General features: G+C 37.7%; 1 protein-coding gene across 2 annotated transcripts in view; it reads right to left on the reverse strand.

Moving 5' to 3' along the window:
• Positions 1–23,418, reverse strand: part of LOC110045114 (receptor-type tyrosine-protein phosphatase epsilon-like) — a 44,866-nt gene that overhangs the window by 1,751 nt on the left and 19,697 nt on the right. The window contains exons 7-22 of one of the 2 annotated variants that reach the window (XM_089275817.1): positions 17,657–17,751; positions 15,142–15,235; positions 14,040–14,116; positions 13,337–13,373; positions 11,585–11,682; positions 10,917–11,069; positions 7,443–7,484; positions 5,856–6,025; positions 4,036–4,171; positions 3,747–3,893; positions 2,711–2,804; positions 1,870–1,946; positions 1,480–1,614; positions 1,223–1,351; positions 908–1,086; positions 229–364 (exon numbers count right to left, since the gene is read on the reverse strand). In XM_089275817.1, coding sequence (XP_089131943.1) covers positions 229–364; positions 908–1,086; positions 1,223–1,351; positions 1,480–1,614; positions 1,870–1,946; positions 2,711–2,804; positions 3,747–3,893; positions 4,036–4,171; positions 5,856–6,025; positions 7,443–7,484; positions 10,917–11,069; positions 11,585–11,682; positions 13,337–13,373; positions 14,040–14,116; positions 15,142–15,235; positions 17,657–17,751 — 1,799 coding nt within the window. The remainder of the gene's footprint in view (positions 1–228; positions 365–907; positions 1,087–1,222; positions 1,352–1,479; positions 1,615–1,869; positions 1,947–2,710; positions 2,805–3,746; positions 3,894–4,035; positions 4,172–5,855; positions 6,026–7,442; positions 7,485–10,916; positions 11,070–11,584; positions 11,683–13,336; positions 13,374–14,039; positions 14,117–15,141; positions 15,236–17,656; positions 17,752–23,418) is intronic. The other variant, XM_020750717.2, reaches the window with a different exon arrangement.

The following is a 23,418-nucleotide window of genomic DNA, read 5'->3' on the forward strand; positions in this document are numbered from 1 at the left end:
ATTAATTCAACTTAATTTCCATGTGCCTACAACTGATAAGTTTCTCTCCTAAGTAAATTGTCAAAATCAATTGCTACAAGGCCTTGGGACAAGCGAAACATTTTGGACATTTTCTTGGCAAGAAACGTAACGGGAGACCCTCACCGCTACTAACTCCCGATCCCGCTATACAGCAAAAATATCAAACACCAATCCGCCTGTTCCGTCTAGTAAGTTGGCATTACAAACCTTGGTTAATATGCAATGCGGTCTCTGATGATTGTAGAGGCGAGCTGTTTGATAGATGGAAACACTTTTCTCACGTCTTATCTGATGGAACATTGTGTGCAGCAGACAGTAGACACCTGTGCGCCCAACTCCATAACTGTGAAGAACAATAACCATAACTGTTTATATCGAGCGTTTCACATGAATGTTGTTGAACTGAACTAAAAAGGAAGGTGATTAAGCAACAACACTGTGACCACAAACACATTCACAACTTAATCGACAAAATGGGTAGGTAACTAATGAGCAGCTTAACATGGAGATATACGTTTGAAGGTGACAGAAAAATAACCACGGTTTTCAACAGCTATCATTGTGTATGTTTGCTTATTTAGGTGTCTGGTGTTTCCTATTGGAGTTGACGGCTTCTGGGAGGCGTCTAGTTACGGTAAACATCTACTTATAGTACTATCTCCTTTGTGCACTGTGCTTGTATGGACATAATGAGACAATCTCAATCACTCACAGCTGAGTGCCACCTTAAGGACGGCGTCTGTTTACATATAGAGGATACATCAATGTCTCACATAATGAGACACTCCACCCAATTTTGCAGTCTCCTCATGGAAGATTTCTACTTAAAATAATTTTCATTTAACAGTGCGTTCAAACAACGCGCAAAGCGACCAATCTAACTTACTTGCAGTGCACTACAATTGGACCAATAACCTCATAGGGCTTAGCGTGAACCTGCACTTCTTTCTCCCAGCTGTCCACTTTACAGATAAGCTGCAGAATGGTTTGACCGGACCACGGAGCTCCATCTTCAGGCCAGTGAAGAAAATGAAAATGTTGTAGATTTCTGTACTCACTTGGGTCCTTATAACAAATATAACAAGTCAGATTTGAATGGACTTCTTCTAAAATATTTGCTTACCTACAGGGTTCCAATTAACACTACTTTCACTAAGTCTGTAGTTGCACAGGACACAACGTATAATTGTAGATGGTGTACCTTTATGGAGACCATTCTTAGCTCTCTGACCACAATATCACCCCGGGTATTCTCGGAATCTATAGTTACTTCATAATCACCGAACCTGCATGTTTCATACGCACGTGGAAGATAACTATGATAGTAATCCTGAAAGAAAAAAACGTTTTAGTTGAAGCTGGTTGGATGAGAATGTAGTACATAGATTACGATGCTTTTTTGAGAAAGAGAACAGATCATAATGTGACAGTGAACCCTCTGCCGGGGGAAGGTATTACCTGTTCTAGCTCCGCTTTACTAAGCAGCATGACAAGTGAACGACAGTTTTCCTGCCAAACCATCCTCCAAAAGTCTTGTGTAGTCTCTTCTAAAGGATACTGAGTAGCTATGTAAGCTTGGGACTTCCAGAATCCCTAAATAAGAAAGAAAACGCCGAGTGCTATTATAGACTAACCGTTCCCATAATTTGACAATCTACGGTTCTACGGTTTGAAAATAACGCACAATTTGCTGATCAACTTAACAGAAATTGACAGGATAGAACTCTGGTAACTTAACAAATTGGAGATAGCTAAACACAGGCTGACAGTATACACAAAGTATAATCGAAGGGCAAATTTGAGACAGAATTCCATGTAGTTATCAAGTAAAGAAGGCCCAATTCTTACCGCAAGGTACGTAGCATTGATATAATCCGACCCCTCCTCTCTTGGGCGAGGATACAGTTCCACCCTGGCACTGTCAGCTTAAAATGGATGAACACATAATGGAAAAACTTATCATCAATTAAGTATTAAACAATAAAACGCTTCTAAGCAATTTAATCTTTATAAATGAATACCTTATTGTCTACCTTATTGGCTGACAAGCGGAGTTATGCACGGACCAACTTACTGACTAACCGACTGATTGACGGACCGCTGGACAGATCAATGGACCGCCACATGAATGAACAGACCGGTATAATGGGAAAACTACAAGATTGAAATAAATATTTGTAATCCAAAAGGACCAGTAGCTGCGTGGCACAGTAAACAGTCCAGAAGTTGTAAGTAGTAATAATTCAGTGGCACATTAAACACAATATTTTTAGCCGACGTTTCGGGCCTAGCCCTTTCTCGGTGCTAAGTTGAGTTTCGTTTACTATTTACAAAATTTAACAAAATATCCTAAATGATTGCTTGCTTAATCACATGTTTATAGTTCTACCTGGAATTAAATCCACAAATCAATGGACCGCCACATGAATGAACAGACCAGTATAATGGGACAACTAAATGATTGAAATAAATATTTGTAATCCAAAAGGACCAGTAGCTGCGTGGCACAGTAAACAGTTCAGAAGTTGTAAGTAGTAATAATTCAGTGCCAAATTAAACTCAATTTTTTTAGTAGAAGTTTCGGGCCTAGCCCTTCCTCGGTGCTAAGTTGAGTTTTGTTTACTATTTACAACTTTTAAACTAAATCTCCTAAATGATTTCTTGCTTAATCACATGTTTATAGTTCTACCGGGAATATAATCCACTGATCGATTCTTTCCTATGTTGCAACCACGTTTAGCTTGTTTTAAGTTGTAGTGTCTCACTTGAATCGCATTCAAGTTCTGAAAAAAGAAAGGATAATACTTCATAAGTGTTAATTTTAATAACTATTATAATTTATCGAGTGTTACAACCTTAGTTTATGTTGTAATTTAAATGCAACTATTACTTTATTCAATATTGCCCCCACAGCCCCCCAGCCAGGGGCCCGTTTCTCGAAAGCCCCGGAAACTTTTCGGGCCTGCAAAGCCAGTATTAGTTAATCTGTATCTAAAAACAAAGAGGTGAGTACGCGTGAAATTTCTTGAAAGAAGAGAACCTCTGTTCATATTAAGAATATGTGTAAAGAACAGCTCTGTAATCATAAGATTTTAGATTTTGCTATGGCTTTCCGGGTGTGAAAACGTTTCGGGATCTTCGAGAAAGGGTCCCAGAGCCGGAGAGCCTGCGGAGGCACCCTAGTAGTCCGCGCGTGTATGAAGAAATGGGCATAAATATATTAGGGGCTTAAAAAATTTCCATTTGACCGAACTAGGCGCGTATAGGCGTATCGGGTAACCTTTTTTCCTAAGTCTTGCTGAGTGAACTTTTCGTAAAAGAAATATTAGTCTCCATGAAGGCAACATTTTTTTTTCTAGAAGTACTTTTTGCGTCCTTTCAAACGGGACATGGTACACTGCTCTGCTGTAAATGCTTAGTGAGATATTCTGTAAAGAATATCATGTGTCAAATTTGTTCTTTAAAATTGTCTGGAATAGAATGAGTTAAATAGAAAGTGTTGGTTAAGTTTACGTAGTTGATTGTTTGGATAATATCCACGATAAGATGCTTAAGTTATAGGAACGTTATGGGTGATGTAGTTAACAAAAAAAAACAAGAAATAAAAGTTTTAGTTCATACAATAATGTGCAGTTGTTTTCAATCATGAGAAATAAAAGAAAGCAGGGGCAAGTTTAGTGATAACTATCATTAGAGATAACTTAAATGTACCAAACAAAACTCACCTCAAATTCGACTTCAAGTTTGCTTTTATTTGAAAGGTTTTTTCTCAGCTTCTGTACAGAGCCTTTAAGTTCATCTATTGGGATTGACAGCCTCAAGTCACTGTCAATGTAGTGTTGTAAAGCATCATGGACAAAAATGTACTGACACTAAAACAAACAAGGATAAAAGAACATTTACCGTTTAGTTCCTACAAACAATAAGCAGCCAATGCAGTAAAGAGAACAACAGTCATGGCCATCATCTCGCCAGTGATGTCGGAGATAACTTTTTGTACCATCATGCACTAACCTCTTCCTGTACAAGATGATTCCTTTGTTGACGTATCTGAGCGACAAAATCAAAAATATTTATATCACCAGTCTCATGCATTCGTTTCACCATGCTGTGAATAACAATGTATGCCCCACTTCGACCAACACCGGCACTGAAACGAAAATAAAACCTCGTGAGTTCATATTGAGTCAAGCTCGCAGGTTTCCTCAATGTTCTCTGGGAAAACTGCTTGCTTCTCAGAACAAATAATGTCCGCGCCAAACAAGGTATTGCTTATACAGTATACTCCTGTTATTTTACACGTACAATACACCGAAGTTCTGAAAGTTAAGATCCCTAGAAAGTAGTAACCTAGCTCAAACAAAATTTCATGCGTTGCGTGCAAGGACCATCGAATATAACAGAAACATCAAGCTTTACTCTGATTTGATTTGTTTTACCTAAGCCTTATCCAAAGGAAACGCATTGCCCTGTTTTGCTCCAATACATTTTTGTTTTGGCCAGATAGATTTATCTCTTTTATCAATCTCAAAATTGAAACCGTCTTACTGTATTGAGATGGTCGGTCACACATGGCACAAGTTCTAACGGATTAAGTGTACCAAGGGCACCGCAGTCAACTGTCCACCAAATCCAGCAGCGATTCACACTTGATCGACATCTTGCATGGTTGACACTTGTTCGACAGTTGGTCCCCATATTGAGCGATACTTGGTCAACACTCGACCAACAACAGTCAAAAGCCAGTCAAGTGCCGACCGTCTCCGACATGCTCCTTAGTGTGACAGCTGGACTGTAGACTGTAGACACTCATGAAAATATAGTGGCACCACACGGGACGCTCAGCCAATACTATACCGACGCTTAGCTGACTTTTCTCCGTTTTCAGCCTCACGTTCATAGGTTTTTAAACTCCTCAAACGTTTCTCTCCATCATCCTCAATCTTTTCAATCGTCCTGAATCACTGACTATCCTAATTCACAAATTTACCTCATCTATATACTGTGCAAAAATAAGCCCTATCAAAAATAGAACCTTGAGGTTTCTCTCTAATAAATGTGCGGTAAACTCTACAAAAAATAGTTCGCCCGATCTCGTTGGGTTTTATCTCACACCAGCCATAGTTTGTAGAGGGGACTGGTTATGAAACCCAGAGACCTTCAAAGGAAGAACTCCTTGTTATGCTTTTCACACTAGTTGATGGCATATTAGACAAAATAGCCGCCATTTGAGGAGGAAAACTGGATAAGAATATGATTCACAATACGATACACACCAACATATCACCGACAAACGACCAACATGCCCCAAAAGCCAGCCAAAAGGAAGTGACTGATTCAAGCGTTGGCCAACATATTGAATGTGTGATCACCGCTAATATCAATCAACGCTCGAAGGCGTGTCTAAGAAAATTAGATTCTGTAGACAGACTATCAACCGACCAAGCGATGGCCGATATGCATCTGCCGGGGCTCTGCTGAGATGTCGCTTGAATATCGATTGCTGCGATCGGTTGACACTTGACCACGAGGGCCTGTAGTACACAAGATTGGTTAAATTAGTTATTTGAAAATAGGCGACTCACAATGTTGCAATAAAAAGGCTGCTAAACCAATTAAATTCTTTGTTATGTTTTTCGCACTAGCTGACAACATGTTAGACAAAATAGCCACCATTTGAGGAGGAAACTGGAGAACAATAGGATTCACAATGATACACACCAATACCTCACCGACAGATGACTAACATGCTTGCAAAAGCCAGCCATAAGGGAGAAATAGATAAGTTGGCCGAGCAATAACCTCTAAAAATGCATTTTTTGGCTGATACTCACCTGCAGTGAACAATAACGGGACCAGTCCCATCTTGATTGGCAGCTGCTGACTTCAGAATGAAGTCCAATGCAGGATATTCACAACCAACATCTGGAGCACCATGGTCTGGCCAGCCAGTGAAATGGTACTGTAACACTTCCATAGGTTTCACTTCATCTTCTGTTGCATCCTGGACACAAACATTTACAAATTAGTACGTAATTTATTATGTACCAGTATAACAAAATAGTCCATTGTATTTTACAGTGCAACTATACTCCAACTACTCAAAAAGTTTGCAAATGATTGACCAACAGTGTCTGAATGACTTAAAACAATAAAAATGGTCACAAATGTACTGTTTCTGTAGTGCACTTAGATTGCTAATTTGTCAGAAATCTACTAGTAACATCTGAGGTTTTCATTAAATTTACACCAGATTTTGTCAGGTGGCCTTAAATATTATAAATTCATATATTATAGTTATTCAGAAAGCATCCCGTAAGAAAGCCTGCTGTGAAAGCAACACGATAGCAACAGAACTAACAAGAACCGATGACATAATTATGTATATAATGCAAACAACAAAAAAAGAAAATTGACATTTGATAATCAAAATAAACAAGGGATTTTCCTTTCTTTTTTTCCAGTGTTTTCTTTTAAAAAAATAGAAAACATTTTCTTGGTGTTTCTATGAAGTTATAGACTGAAACACTTGTGGAAACTTTGAAGAACTCGGACAAGCTGTGGAAACACTCTCCTGTGAATCATGTTCCCACATCATTCTCGTTCTCCCACACTTCCACTCATGATTCTATACCTTGATTGAAACACGGAAAACCTTTTCTATTTCTTAAAATTGGCTGATTGCAATAAATTATTCACTGAAATATGTCACAGAAATTGATTTTAACACTTTTATAAAGAAGCTACAGTCAAACCCATTAATACAGACACTGTAAGGATCAAAGAAAGTGTCTTTAGTAAAGACAGGTCAGTTCTAAGTGAACTAAACAATGAGAAAATCTATGAAAATCTATGAGCTAAGGCCCAAAGCTACTGTCAATAATTTCAAGGTGTCTGTCAAAGAGTGGTTAATATTTTATTGATTAACAGCAATTGATGCTACATGTAAAATGTTAGGATCATTATATTATTTTGCAAAAAATTAACTAAGAATGTTGAACATAACCAGCCGGTGGTACGTAAGTGTTTATCAATCCCTTTTTTCCGTGAATTTTTACATCGGTGGTAACTCCCAAGTGTAATTTTTAAGAACATCTGACTAAAAATGTCAAATTATGGAATTTCGACACTTCATTTTGGAAGTTGCAACACAACAGATCAATTCTGTTAAGCATCTGGAAGGTAATGAGAACCAGTACATGTATCTCAGGCTTTATCATCTACAGTTCTGAGTCAACTGTTAATCTTGCTAACAAGCTTCATGTGCATGTTTGTTTTTCATTTGATTGTTTTCTGTATGTGTTCAAAATCCTGCTGCTCACTTGTTAGTAGGTTCATTCTCAACACCCTTGATTTATTCAGTTATGATTTGTTACCATGAAATAGCAAAAATGCTACAGATCTGTTGCAAAGAGCCTTACCCAGTTTATTCCAAAGGAAACCATCCTAGATGAATATTTATACTTTACATGCAGAAACAAACAACAGCAGACACAGTTAATTAACATTATGTTTAACGCATTATACAGAGTTATGTCCTTTTAAAAATCATTGTTTATTTGCATTTATAGAAGTTCAATGTTTTAAGAGGCTGTCTCTGTAAAAACCAACCACTGATTTTACTTCAAAAATTCAATTTTTCTCATAAGCTAGGATTTCGAAGCCCTTACCTAGTCAATCACTAAAATGAGTTTTATTTGATTAAAAATTCTAATTGAAGTTTTCTAGGACTGATTGAAGTTCGGTCCGCTTGACACAAGTTGCATGCCTGACAAAACTGGAAAAATAGCACATATTGCCGGCACTCTAAAAAAATTAACATTCGTTCAAAAGTCCCAATTCTTTTTTTCAACTATAGATATATCATAGGAGTTTGTTTAGCCATGTCGTAATTATAATTCAATGTTGTTCCTTCAAAGATTAAAAGAAGATTTTCTACCTGTTAAATCGAGTTTTGAACCAAACGCGAAAATGGCTCTACTATGAAAGCACGTTTTTAAAATGTGGCACCTGTTTGAAACTGCTGAACTAAAAGAATAGAAAGTATAAATGTCCCTTAATTTAAAACAATAATAAAATTTGTCTGCCCACTAGGTTTTTAAAACTAATGACCACTTAAAGTTCAGGAAATTTTGAAAATATTCCAACGAGTAGCTAACACACTTGCCTTCAGAAAGTGCTCCGATAAATTCATATAAATCTCATACCTGGCTTCAAGCTTAAAGTTTTGGTCCTTTATAGCGATCCTTGAAACCTGTAGGTAGCATTAAAACTGCCAGCTCTTCCTTTCAGCGGTAGGTTTGTATATAAAGTACATTTATACGTTCCTCATCTGTGTCAAGCGTGATGGTCACCTACTTCAATGTTCTTTGTATTACCGACTATTGTTTTCCTCTAAGCCGGTTTAATCATGTAGAGTCCGCTTGAAAGGTTTGTAGAAGCACTCTTGGACAACTCTCGGCACACATACATGTATGAACAGTAAATGGTGATCCGGGGAGCCAAGGAAGGATTGATAAATGCCACGGCCATTTTGTGTTTACAACAGGTGTTTTAGTTCCCAATCTTCCCGTGAGTATAACGGGAATCAATGATGTGATACTCACGGGAAGACTGGGAACTAAACACCTGTTGTAAACACAAAATGGCCGTGGCATTTATCAATCCTTCCTTGGCTCCCTGGAGAGCTTAACGAAGGCGAGTGTGTTAGTTACTTGCTGGAATGTTTTCAAAATTTCCTGAACTTTAAGCGGTCATTAGTTTTGAAAACCTAGTGGGCAGACAAATTTTATTATTTAAAACGCGCCTTCAAAGTAAAGCTATTTTCACATTTGGTTCAAAACTCGATTTAACAGGTAGAAAATCTTCTTTTAACTGTTGAAGGAACAACATTGAATTATAATTGCAACATGGCTAAACAAACTCCTATAATACATCTATAGTTGAAAAAAAGAATTGGGACTTTTGAGCAAATATTATTTTTTTTAGAGCATGGGCAATATGTGCTATTTTTCCAGTTTCGGCAGGCATGTAACTTGTGGCGAGTGGAACGAACTTCAATCAATCCTAGAAAACTTCAATTAGAATTTTTAATCAAATAAAACTATTTTTATAGAGACAGCCTCTTAAATGGCCTACGAAATGCAAGCCTGTGACAAAATCCTTTTATCGCACATGTATGTTCTGAAAGAAGTATTTTCAAAACACCGATTTTGTCAAGGTAGATTGTTAGTGTAAGAAACCTGTTTTACTGACACCCACTTAACACAGACACCTTAACTACACAGTGTCCCTAAATATTTAAATAAGATATACTTTCATCAAAACTGAATCATATATACTCAATACAAACACCTAACTCATACACTTTATGGAACTGTGGTATCCATATTTACAGGGGTGGCCTGCAGTCAGTTTCTCACTACATAATTTGACTGCAAACATTTAATATCTCTCATGCAGTGTGCTTGCTGTAAGAGACTGTTACTTACAAGTGATCATCACTCCTGATGGGGGCTTATGGTGGCTTCATCACATTTTTGAGTAACAATACTTTTCAACTTTGAGCAACTACAGCGCCACCATTACCAACCCAACAGAAAATCGAACGTCAGTGGTGTATTAGAGAAGGATGAAAGTTTCAAATGAGGCAAGTTTTACCAACATTTGAGTTACCATAGCAATGTTATGTCATACCCCATTTTACGTGAGACTGAATAACTTATCATCAAGGGTTCATTTTGGAATTACGACGTCGTAATCTAAGAGCTGACATAGTTGCCTAAATGATGGCAAAATTTTTAAAGTGAGAAAACTGCAGTTGAAGTTTCAAGGTGTCAAAACACAACAAAAACAAATTAATTGAAACAATTTAAGGCCACTAATTTTCAGCGTCAACTCAGGAAAATGTTGCACTGATGATCACTAATGTTGTTTGCTGTCTTCATTATAATTTTCTTTTGTCTTGAATCTCTACACTATTGTAAATTTCTGTATATCATGAATGCATAAAATGCCCGATTGCTTTTTGCCAATTTTGGCAAAGCATGCTAAAATTTGCCAAGCTAGTGCTAGCATTACCATTAAACATTTGTCACACTTAACTTATGGCCGCATTAATGTGGCCAATTGCTATGCTAAAGATAAACAAGGAATCCAGCATAGCGATTTTCCGCTTGTGCCCATCGCTTTCCCTTGGCTTGGCCACTTTACCGCAAGATGAGTGAAAGTGTCACATATATTTTATTCTTACTGTAATGCTAGCTCAGGATATTTTAGCATGCTTTTGCAAAATTTTCAGATAGCAGTCACGCATTTTATGGAGTCATGATATACAGAAAATTACAATAGCATAGTGATGCCAGAAAAACAAAAATTATAATGAAGACAACAAACAACATGAGTGAAAATCAGCGCAACATTTCCCTGTGTTGACATTGAAAATTAGTGGCCTTGAAATGTTTCAATCTGATCAAGCCACTTTAAAGGCCTGATAGCATTAACTAGGGTTCTACATTGACAGATCTGGGCTCACTCACTTAAAGCAGGAATTACCCAATCCAAGACAACTTCACAGTCGGTTTATCATAAATAAGGAACTACTTCTCTCATTTTGCGTCCAACTTTTTGATAGTCGACATTGCATCAAACAATAACTTACTAACTAACTTTGAACTAAAAGTGATTGATGTAAATCTTTGGATAATTTTCAATCCCAGATTAAAGTTTTAAAATCAACTTTCAAACAACAGTGGTATGGTATACATTCCTACGAAAATAGCAACTGTTTTCAGATTAAACAGCACAGGTTAATTTTATATAAAAAAACAGCAAATGAACATGATGACAAATTGCTAAGTACTGATATCAACACAGAAAACATAAACTACAGATACCTGACTGTAATGACTGCAGTGGTCAACTGGTTTCACCTCAAATCTACGAACAGTGTAATGTGCAAAAGCCTCCTCATCTAAGTATGTTACCACTAGAGGACCATGAACTTCATTCTTGGCTTGTTTAGATGGCCAGTACATTGCACATTTATGCTGACAGGAATATAAAGAACTAATTCACAATTTTATAGAATCATAATTTATTTTTCTACATATGTGTTTTTTCTGTCCCATAGGCCCTTTCACAATCTAATAAAAAGTCATAATTATAACTATTACCACAATTTCATATAAAAAAAGAAATACCACCGAGTCAGAAGAGGACTATTCCAGGGCAAAACTGGTGGTGACTTACAAATGCTTTGAACTTTTTACATGTACTTCACATCTGTTTTAATTGACTTTTTTGAAACCAAACCAAAGTAATCACTCTAGCCAATCATACACAATACATACAATACTGTGTACCTATCACAATACCAGGTAAATATATGAAGTATCCTATACTGTGAAACATTGGAAACTGTGTGCCAACAATTCGCAATTGATTTTGGTTTTTCTTCCAAAACATACGACTAGTAAGGTAAAACCAAGGCAAATGCAAATGACTTTTGACACTCAAACAAAAACTGCTCCAAAAACAAATGTCTGTGAAGAGAATGACTTACCCTTCCTCTTTCAAAGATCTTAGTGATCATAACAATGACCCTACAGTTTTGTTCCCACACCATCCTCCAAAAATCATTTATAGTGTTAGCCAGGGGTCCTTCAAAAGACAAACCACAAAAAACTGTTCTTTAGTTTACAGTTTCAGCCTATTACTAAAAGTATATAATGTGCTAGCCCAAAGGTCGTTATCAAAATTCTTACAAGCCCCATTCCCTGGACTAAAAGAAAAATATTACAGTGAAACCTGTATTAAGTGGACACCCTTGGCACATTTACTAGTGTCTGCTTAATGCAGGTTGTCCACTTAATATAGGTTGTCTGCTCTAAACGGGTTCTAATACACTCTGCAATGATAGTTAACACGGTGTAAGATCAAAGGCTGCTCATAACACAATGACAATAAGTCAATGCATCAATCTGGAATAATTTACTTAGATTTAAGGTGGCTTACTACAGTTTTGATGGATTATAACAGCCCAACTTCTAACTCTTTTGAAAAATGTTCCAAGATATTTTTCCTTTCTCTATCTGCTGTTTACTCAAGTCTTTTTCCATACTATGTCAAACTTGAACAATTAAACGTCAACAAATGGCCAAAATGAATGACCAGGTACCTAAGGAGAGACTGGGCACTAGTAGGTGAAATCATGTTTTTCTCAAAATCTACCTGTTTGACCCCACCTCAAAATTTTAGGAATAAGAAATTGGGTCTGATTTAACATTCATAATCTGTAAGACAGATGTTTCGCAAACTAAGAAAATGTGATATCAAAAATAGCTCAAAATCTTACAGCTTTTTTCAAAAATTTGGCTCTAAACATGGTTCACCCCTACAAATCAACTGTGAAAATTTCATCATGGGTTGTACGGTAGGTTTTCGAGCAATCTTCAATCAAAGACTGGCTTTTACAACCTTGGACAAGAATGAATTGCGCATGCCCTTTATTTAAGCACACTCTCATGTGATGCCATGTAGCGCATGTGAGAAAGCAAGAGTAATTTAGAGCTCTTTTACCAGTTGTTTATCAAGTTTTTTGGTCATATTTTTTTAGCCCTAGTCTTAAACACATGTTTGAACGGAGTTTGAAACTATTGCTACATATACTGAAGTGATTTAACGCCTTTGAAGCGCTGAAGTAGTTTTCTGTTTCTTCTTAGGCTTGCTTGCGTCATTTGTGTACGCGCAATTAATACTGACATCTGGCAAGCAATCATAGCGGGCGCTACTAGTCTCCAAAAAACTGTGGTAAGCCGCCTTAAAATGACATCGCTGAACAATGTTAAAAGAGTCTCAGCTAAACTTTTAGAAATAAAAAGCCCTTGAAGTGTCTGCTTATTGCAGGTTTTGTGCAATAAAATAACTTATTATTGGTGTCTGGGTTCACTTAACAGAGGTGTCTGCCAAATCCAGGTTTATTTTACAGTAAAATATTAATGTGTGAGGAAAATTTAGGGACTCAAGCTGGTGTCCACTTAATAGATGGTGTTTGTTTAATATGGGGTCTGCTGAGTACAGGTTTCACTGTACTACCATGGTTAATTTAGTTTCAAACTGAATTCATTTAATGAAATTAATTTCATCTCTTACAGTACTTCTGTAATTTGAATTTCTTCAAAAAAGTGTCTAAAAAAGTACTATACTTGCCCTTCAAGCAAGCTAAGGAGAGAATACACCAGCCCGGGGTAATCAGAACAACTTTATTTACACCCTGCTGTTTAGGAGAGGGCAGAGGAAGGACTGTTGAATTTACCTTGAGTGGCAATATAAGCATTTACTTTCTTGAAGCTCTGAAACCAAATTAAAGATTAGTCAAAGTAACTGTTTACTTGTTGGCTACAGGGAAACAAGGCATAATGTGCATACATGTATAAAAGTCCTGAATAATGGTTTCTGTCACAAGGAGAAGTACTACTATTTCTCACCATTTTATTACAGTTCAACTGCAGATATTTTTTTGTGCCACAAACCACAACGTTAAAAATTAATTTCTGAGACCAGGTTCACAAGCACACTACTGCAACCGAAATCTCGTGCGTTCAAACAATGTTCCTCATGTGGTGGTCTCACATGGCAGAGTGTGAAGGATATTCTATGACTGTATATGTGTTCAGTAATTACTTTTTGCGGCTCCTTATATGAATGGATTTACAGAATCCAACATGGCGTACAACTGATGAGGCTAGTGTTTAAGCGAAATATATTTTGTAGTGCCAATCGTACTGTTTTTAAACAGTTCTAAGAGCTTTCTACAGTATGTGGTTTGAGAAAATATCCATAGGGGTGGGGTGGGGGATCTTGAAGACAACATCATTAAAGGGAAGTATGACTCTGAATTGGAATTCCCCGAGGGGTGGGGGTAGGGGTTCAAACAAAAACAAGACTTTCTATGACGAGGGTATGGGTTTTTTCTGGAGCAACACAACACACTTGATGAACAACAAGACAATACTTACATCAACATAGTTTGCATTAATGTAATGTGAGTCTGGTTCATTCTCTGTTGGAGAAAGAATCACCCTTGAATGGTCATCTGAAGAAATGGAAAAAAATAATGATCTATGGGATTCTAGTTCATCACAGGTCCTTAACAAGGAAAGGTAAAGAGGTCAATGTGTCTTGCTAGAGAACACAACACATACAAATTGTACAAGGTCAGTTTCCATGGTTGAACTCCCAACCTTTGAGTCCAGAGTTAAATTTGCTTGTAAAGCAAAGCTTGAGGAAAATCTTGGAGAATCATATGTTGTTTCCTTTTACTTTTGTTTTAGCATACTTTTCATTTTGTTTTCTCATGCCAGTTTTATTGACAGCCAACTTATGTGTTAATAATGCAAACCGTCAAAGACAAATGTTCAAATGTTGTTTATGGTGGTCATTGTGCTTAGCTACACCTAGCTAATTCATAGCCAAGCCACTTAAACTGAGAGAAACAAGTATCTCAACTAAACATGATAGGATTAAAAATCCCAATTGGCAGGAGGCATACCAGTTGGCTATCTACAAGCATGACCGAGGAGTTGAACAAGGGTCTTCCAAGAAACAACTCCAGCTATAAAGTGGTCAGAGCTGAACCTGGACCAGCGACCTCTGGATTTCAAGACCAGTGTAACCACTCGGCCATGCTGCCACCTTATAATTTATTAGTTACTTGGCTAGTTTAGATTCATAGTAACTCTGAGTAACTGTTACTGCAAGCACACACTTTATGCATGTAAAATATAACAATATTTAGAGTGGAGGCTTAGCTGGCTTTATGCTGGTCCTCTATCCTGGTCAAATTGGAATTTGGAGATGTTGGTTTTTGTGGAGGGAGGAAAACTGGAGAACCCAGAGAAAACCCTTGGGGTAAGGGAGAACCAACAACAAACTCAACCCACAGATGGCACCTGGCCGGAATTGAACGTGGGATACATTGCTGGGAGGCAACCACGCTCACCACTGCGCCATCCCTCACCCCATGTATATATCTACTTACATGTATGTACTTGTTAAAGTAACTTTAGTTACAAAATTAATAATGAAATAAGAAGCATGCATTTAAACAAAAGCACGTACAAGCTACTACATTTCCATATCTATTTTTTGACTGGTTCTCTGGTTTTTCACTGTGAGTCCACACCTTGCTTCTAATGTGCACACTCCTTAATTCCTATATCAATTAAAACAAACAAGAACTAATAAAAAAGTTGAATTACTACCAAAAAAAACAACACCGCCATATATTCATTTGTGATATGCAAAATACTTGTTAAAATGATGCAAATAGCGTTCAAGTTCATTCTGGTCATACTGCAGTTTTATATCCCACATGTTTAAGACTTGCCCTGTGAAGCTGACTTTTAAGAACGCTATTCATGTAAAAGGACAAAAGAAAGCAGGGTTTACTACTACTGGGGAATCCTGTTAATCTGGTCACCAATGGGCCAGGAAGATCTGGCCATATTAATGGGGTGGCTGTATTGAAGGGGTTCTTCAAATAAGACAAGACGCTTTGCTGCGTGTACCCAGGCAGTCATTATACTGAGAAGCAATAGCTATATTGCAATTGAGCTAAATGTTCTGCATTTAAAGTTGTACGAAATTCAATCAAATTGATGTGCTTAAGCTATTCTGCTTCTGATTGCATTTCTTGGAATTGATTAATAGCTTATTACTTGTTTGCAAGTCTTTAGGGTGTGAAATGAGTCAAGGTCTTTATATCAACCTATAAATGTTTCAGTCTATTTTCCTTAGCCTTTGTAGTTGTTACTTGCGTTTCTCAAGCAAGCGAGACATTTTGAATTTCATTGTTATGGCGATGCGTCACCTAGACCTACAAACGCAGTTGTCAAAATCACATACTTATCTCGTGATTTTTAGCCCATTTAGAAGTTACAGTATTAGGAAAAGTGCTTCTGTAAATGCTTGTTTGTTCAGTACAGATAATCAGTCGCCTAGATAGCCAAAGTAAGTTCCAAATGTTTACAATATTTTCCGGCTGCAATGTGGGCGTACCGCGGAGGTACACCAACATGGTGGTTCCATACTGGTCTCTGTAAATTTGTGCAAAATGTTTCAACGAATATCTGAGCTTGGGAAAATGCACAGACCTAAAAATTCGAGGAGTGTCATCTTTATTAATCTCCTATAACATCACAATTTCTTGATTTTATCCACTAAATGGTTTTCGAATAATTTTTTATTGTGTCAGGATTGCGTGACAGTGCAAGCCAAGAATTGTTTTGCTGGGGTCACTGACATACATTAGTTTCTTTCAGCTTAAATGTACAATAATTCGCTACACGAGTTTCACTCTTGTTAAGACACATAACTCTGTTACAAGCAAATAACGAGAGAATATCCTTTAGTTTGAGATTTTATCTTTATTATACTTAATGAAGTTTCTCAGAGCATTTTCCTTAGGTGTACTCGAACAGATGAATTCGTAAACAAATTCTCTAACCTTTCTGCTCGTTGCTCAGACGTTCTTGAGCTCGTGCTGGGATTCTGCTTGGTTCACGATCATGTCTAAAAATACGAAGATGCTTCTGAAGATGCTTTTTATCAAATTGATGAGTTGATAGCCCCGGTTGATGACTCCTTTGGTATAACATGATTCATGATTCACTCAAAATGTTCGCTCGTAAATTGATGTCTCGTAAGGCTTGCAGTGACCCGTTCCGAAAACGCTTAACGTCCTTTAGTGTTGGTCTACCTTGAACGGTGTGTTCATTTGCATGTGATTTCATCACCCTAGAAATCATAGAATCCGTGCTAACTTTTCTCGACGACAACCTCTGTAAATTCCATGTGCTGTACGCATGCACAGGTGGCGCATGCCCTTTAGAGACCAAACGGCTATTTGTGACTGAACGCGGAAAAAAAGAAAGCCGAAATTTAAACCCAGGCCTCACTGCCTGGGTGAAAATGACTGACTGACTGAACTTCTGTTCAGGCCAGAACAAAGTGGCTGTAACAACAAGGTGTCCATATTAATTGGGTGGCCATAAGGTGGGGGGGGGGGGGGTTCACTGTAATGACACAAAACCTAGTTAAACCACTACCAAACTTTGCTGTGTTAGCAAGCATATCATGACAGTGGTGGTAAGTAATTAACAATTATTGGGTTAGGTTGATCTGCAAGACACTGAAAAATAATGATATTTTGTGATAACCAAGTTCAATTGTTTTATCATTCAATCACCACATTTGTTTTCTTATTTAAATCTCTCTCTGACAGCTTAGGGGAGCAATCTGCCATTTTTCACCAGAGATCATGGTTACAATTACACATGAGCAGAATATTATTTGCAGCAAACTGCATTTAGACGGTGCAACGCATGAGCAGACCATTATTTGCAGGCAGTTATTTGCAAGTCATGTGGTTGGTTCTCTGCCAATGAAAATGCAAAAAATGCATTGAATGATAATAAATGTTAACTGACATTTGATTTTAAAACAGCTGATGCACCACTGATACAGTATTCTAAAGAAAAAAATTTTTACACAAGACATTCACACCTGACTGAAGGAGGTGTCTGAACCATGTGAGGTTATAATGTACAAAAAACATGAAAATTATTGACTTTACTTCAAATTCCTGATTGAATCTGTAGTCACCATCAGTGTGCATTACTTTAACATGAGCTGCAAAGGAATCCACCTGTATTGATCCATGTTTCAATTCTGCAACAAAGAAATATATCGTTTACTTCTCAGCCCAAAACAAATAAATGAATAAAACTAAATCAAATTCCAAAACATCACCTAAATAATTTGCTTCAAATGTATTCATGGTATGAAAAGTCATTAATATTTTACAAAAGTCAGTTCAACTAATTATAATAACTTTGATCATATTAAACTTTATTACATATGTCCAAAACAATAATACATTTGCATTCAATGAGAAACCCTCAGTGATGTTTACCATGGATAGCCTCAGCTTGACTATACTCTGACATCTTAAAAGAGTATGTTTTCACCATCACAGTGATGAAGAACTGCTTACAAGTGAGACCACAAATCTGTTTTAAACCAAGATTCCACTGCTTAAAAATGCAGCATGTGGTAGGTTTATCCGTACTTCTCCCTTTTTCACAACATAGCACAGAGACATAGCAGAAGCACGCATGTTTCTGTATCAAACAGACTCTTGTTGATCACAACAAGTTACTTCACATGGTGAAAATCACAGGTGCATATAAATCCTCCTAATCTTTGTGTTTTCACAATCTGAATTACTTATTTATGGTAAACAACAATTGGAATGCAAACAAACAGCCAGTTGCAAATTTGTCAAAATCCTAGACAAAATATATCTACTGTAGAATAATATTACTTCAAGAGTAAATCGGTAACAATATACATGTAAATAGAACATCTGTATCAATCTCAGTGATGGAAAAAGTGCTAGATATTACACATGCATGCCTGTACAGACCTGAAGTTTGTTTAAATGAATTTTCCACTTCCATGTTCCAATAACATTAATTTTGCGAGAATGTTGGTGTCCAACTTTCCCAAAAAATGTGAGAAAAAGTGAAAAACATTTTTTCATAGAAACAGTTCTAAAAATTTCACTTTCCAACCATTACCCAAGAATTTACTTCTCAAGGGTGATCAAAGTCTGTTTCCTCCCTGAAGCACAAATTTGTTGTCAACCAGACAGATAAAGGAGAGAAATAAAGTCATCAACTTTCTTTTAATACTAAATAGAGAGTATAGTGGTATATCAATGTGAAGCATTTAATGTGTTTAATGCCTGAACTCAAGGGGTGGCATGTTAGGACCAGAGGAATCCTTTCCGGAAGTCATTATCCTCAGAGCAAAGACGGTGGAGGTACGAGAACTGGCAATATGGAACAACGTTTCTGCAGTGCTTAGGATGAGAAGAGGTGTAGTATAGGTAATTGGGGGTGTTGATGTCTTTTAGTGAACTAAAGTTCTAATTGTACTGTCTGAGATGCCGAGTGTGATGTCCATGAAAGGTAGCTAAGTTTGGGAAATGGTGTTAGTAAACTGCAAAGTGGGATGGAAAGTGGATACCCATGTTATGAAGTCCTCCAGTTCTTCTCAACAGCACAAGGCTGCCCCTACGATACCATCAATGTACTGCTTGTAGCATTGAGGATTGAACCCTGAATAGGGGGACAAGATGCACTCTTCCATGTATCCTACAAAGGGGCATGCATAATAAGGGCCCATTCTACTACCCGTGGCTACCCCACTAACTTGGTGGTAACACTAGTTGTTGTTAAAGAATGCATTTAGCATGAGTGAAAGCTCAGCTAAACAGGTTAGTCTTGAAGTTGGGGGCTCGAACACCAAGTGTTTGTTGAGGAAAAAAGCCAACGCCAGTAAACAACTGTCATTTGGTATCATCGTGTATAGTGAGTTGACGTCCATAGTGAAAAGGAAGCATTGATCAGGGCTCAAATTGTTCAGGGCATGGGTAGAGTCATTAAAATAAGTGGTTAAGTTTGCCACAAGGGGTGATATAACTTCATCGAGGAAGGGTGTGATGTTCTCCATAGGACAGTTATTGGCCCTCCAGGATTGACGGGTTTGTGAATGGTTTGTGAAGATGTTTGGGGTGTGGTGACAATGAGACTTTTTGCCAAAGGTGGAAGTCTGTCTTTTGAGATCATATCATCCACCATAGCTTTAACTTTGCTCTGGTATTGCTTCAGAGGATCATTGTTGAGGCGCTCACGGAAATGACCGTCCAATAACTGTTGTAGTGCCTCTTGAATGTATCGCTGGTTTCATACTGAAGAAGGGTTATGCCCAAAACACTTGTGATTTTCACAAGATGACACTTTGACATTTTTCTACATTATCAGATTTCAATTTTTATTTTCTTTGAACATTTATATCTATTGAAGTGCGACACATCAACTGGGGAGAAAAATTTTTGTTTTCAATTTTGTTTTTCATCCTAAACATTTGTTAGATTTGATCAGACTAGATTAGATTAGATTAGATTTAAAAACTAGATTAGATAAGATATAGATTAGATTAGATACATGCACATATTTCTTAGTCTTTTCCACAGAAATTGTAGCCAAGAGCCAACACCATTCATTTGAGGATAGAAATTAGTAACTCTGAGGCCAGAGGTTTTCAGTTGTGCATGCACAGAAGGCAAACTTTGGAGAATGAACTTTTTTGATTACATAGAGGATACATGGCTGCTTGTAGATATGGAATTTCTCTTCTCGTGTTCAACTTTATATCTCACTCGTTCGCTGCGCTAACTCGTGAGATATAAAGTTGAACACAAGAAGAGAAATTCCATATCTACAAGCAGCCACGTATTATTTTGCTTATGATATAAACATACTAATGACGACTCTTTTGACGATTTTTCGAAGATTTCCAACCACTTTCCAAAGATTTGCAAAGATTCTCCAAAAGGTTGTCTGAAAACCAGACAAACATTTCTGACCATTTTCCAAAATTTTCCGAAGATTGCGGAAGATTTCCAAAGATAACAGAAGATTTCTGAGGAAGAACCAATGATGGTTTGATCATACAGCAACACATCTATGTCCTTTTTAAGGGATTATGTAACCATAGCAATGGTGATCTTTTCATTATGTTTACGCACAAGAGCTCACCTGGTATTTCACTGGTGTTGATATAATAAAAAAGGTTACAACACTTAAGATTTTCCTCTTCTCCCTTTTCTCTTTTGGCCGTTTTCCTCTTCATTTTCTTCATCCCGTTCATTTATTTTTGCTGGTTTTGTTGACTTTTTGAGCCACTTTTAATTTGTTCCCCTTAAATGCTTTAACCAAAGCATCATGGAAAGTGCGAGCTCCCTTTCAGCTGAAATTGTGCACAGTAAGGAAAGTCAAGCAGAAATTTATAAGTTCATTGTTTATATCTCTAGTCTAATTTATCCCACGGCACTTCTTTAGGCATGACCTTTTCCCACTTTATCAGCTGATTGTCAGAAACATCTTTGCAAGTGAAAGTGATGAGGCCAGGAGTAGTAAAAGAACTGAGCACCCCTCCAGATGAGAAGGCGATAGATTATTACTAAGAACAGAAGTTTTGCAACAGATGGCCTTCCAGACCACTGGACAGATTAGTTTTGTAACTTTGTCACCCTACCCTGAGGTAATTATTGACTTATTATGAGATACATTAATGGCGGAGCTCAAATGGACCAAAGGGCCACCAAGCAGGGCACCATGCTCATAGAAAGCCATGAATTGCTTTCCTCATGGTCATCATGACTAGAAGTATTGCTCTTGGGTGCTTACGCATGACGACAATGTCATGCAAAATGGCAGCCATACTTCAGCTAACAGGTTGACTGAGCCATGCAGCCTTGGTTTACAGTGTGTTTCATGTGTTAAAGTGCCACTGAAACGAAATTTTTGTACTCTCTTTTTTTCGCCCAATTTATAGTTTCAAACGTGCTTAAAATAATGGTGAACTTTATTTCTGTCAAATCCTAACGGAAAGTGCTCTTTTTAGCTGCTGAAATCGACTTTTTGGAGCAAAACTGTGTCCGGGCTCTGGAACCGAGTTTAAGGACCTTGTGACGTCACTGGTTGTATTCACGCAAGAAGCGCTTAAGATTCTCTCTTGTTTTCACTTGATTTATTTAAGTTTATTCTTATTGTCGATACGTACTAGTTTCCTATCTTGTAATTTCAGTCCAGCCTTGACAGGAAATACACATCATAAACGTTGGAGGGCGCCAAAGAATGTAGGTTCACCAAAATGAATGCTACAGATTAGAACAGCTCAGTATACTTTGTGAACATCTTGACTACTCGATTGGAGATTTCGAAGACGAGTGTGGCAACTTTTGTATCACGTCCTGAAGCCTAAACACGATATTTCGTCGTCTGTTTTCAGACTGGTTCTGAAATTTGGATTCTCACGTTTATCTAAGGTCTATTAACAAGGTTCAAATGTGTCCTCGGCAACTTTGCTGTATTAAAAGCTGTAAGCGCATCAGCCATCCGCACAATCATGAAGTTATTAACGGTCCACAAGCTTTGAATCGAGTACTTCTTTGCACACAGAGAGCATCTTTTTATGATACTAATAAGTGAGAGTTCTTGTGGTAGACAAAATGTATCTTTGAAAATTGTGATCCGCAGCAGGGTTTGCTTTATCGCCGCATACGTGTCAGTGTAAACAAAGCGGGAATTTCGCTTCTCTTTTACACGTATCTCCCAATTGTAATATTTCATGGCCGATGGATAACTTTGAGTTCTTTAGCACATACTTATGTCTATGATCTTCATTTAATAGTATTCAAGTTCAAAGCAATTCGTTAAACGTCACTAGTTTGCACTCCTCTCGAAGGTTTATTAAACAGAATTTGAACTAATTTGCATATATAAAGCTTTAAAGTCAATCGTTAAAGCGCAGTTAATGGAGCGTGACGCTATTTACGTACAGTCACTAGCTTACTGTTGTTAAACGTAACGCAATAGAACTGTTACGCGTTAGAACATTATAGAAGTCTTTCTTGTCTAGTTTAAACAATATTCACAATAGCCTTTCACGTATACATGTTGCAACAACGTCTGGTTTAACTATATCATGCTTTTTGTATGGCTAGTCTTTTAAATAGCCCCATTCTTGTTTCGTTCAAGGCCGCATGGACTCTGTACGTTTCATGGTACACGATTTTATATTGGTTTAAACCTAGACATCAGTCTACCTATAAAAGAGGCTTAGCTTGGACTTTAGCATCATTCGCTCGTTATATCACTACTGTAACTTTTAGTTAGCCCTCGAAATTGTAACCCCCACCCTTCCCTCCCTTTGGAGGTTTATTGTCGTTGTTCATTAATATAAATAATAAACTGGGGTTCACCTCTCGTGCCACGCTATCGGTTAAGTCTTGCAGCGACTTCCCCAAGCTTCGTTTTCGCTAATTTAGTGGCGCTATTTAACGCTCTTTTATGCCTCTTCTTGTCCGATCCAGCACGTGCCGGCGGAGTCGGCTCGTAGTGCTGGGGAGATAAGTAAGGCTTGAGAACTGTCTACACTCTAGCACGATGCTGACCGGAGGTCAGCTCGTAGTGCCGTTTAGAGTTACGCTACTAGGACGCGCAAGCTTTTGGCCTCGCCGACTTGTCCGATCCAGTGCAGAATTAACCGCTGGGGAGATAAGTTTGGCATTTGGTCACGCAATGGAAGTTCGTCTGTCACGCCGATTGCGGAGCGGTGTTCCCCCCTTTACGCCATAGAACGCGTGTTTATTGCTTGTGTTTGTCGGGATAATTAAAGCATTACTCCCTAGGAACTGTAACATTAATGACCTTTCGTCGCAGACATTGTCACGTTTTCTCTAGTTTCCTGAAAACATATAACTGT

The sequence above is a fragment of the Orbicella faveolata genome, unplaced genomic scaffold (genome assembly GCF_042242905.1).
Source record: "Orbicella faveolata isolate gen_17 unplaced genomic scaffold, um_ofav_v1 contig_4, whole genome shotgun sequence".
Classification (NCBI taxonomy): domain Eukaryota; kingdom Metazoa; phylum Cnidaria; class Anthozoa; order Scleractinia; family Merulinidae; genus Orbicella; species Orbicella faveolata.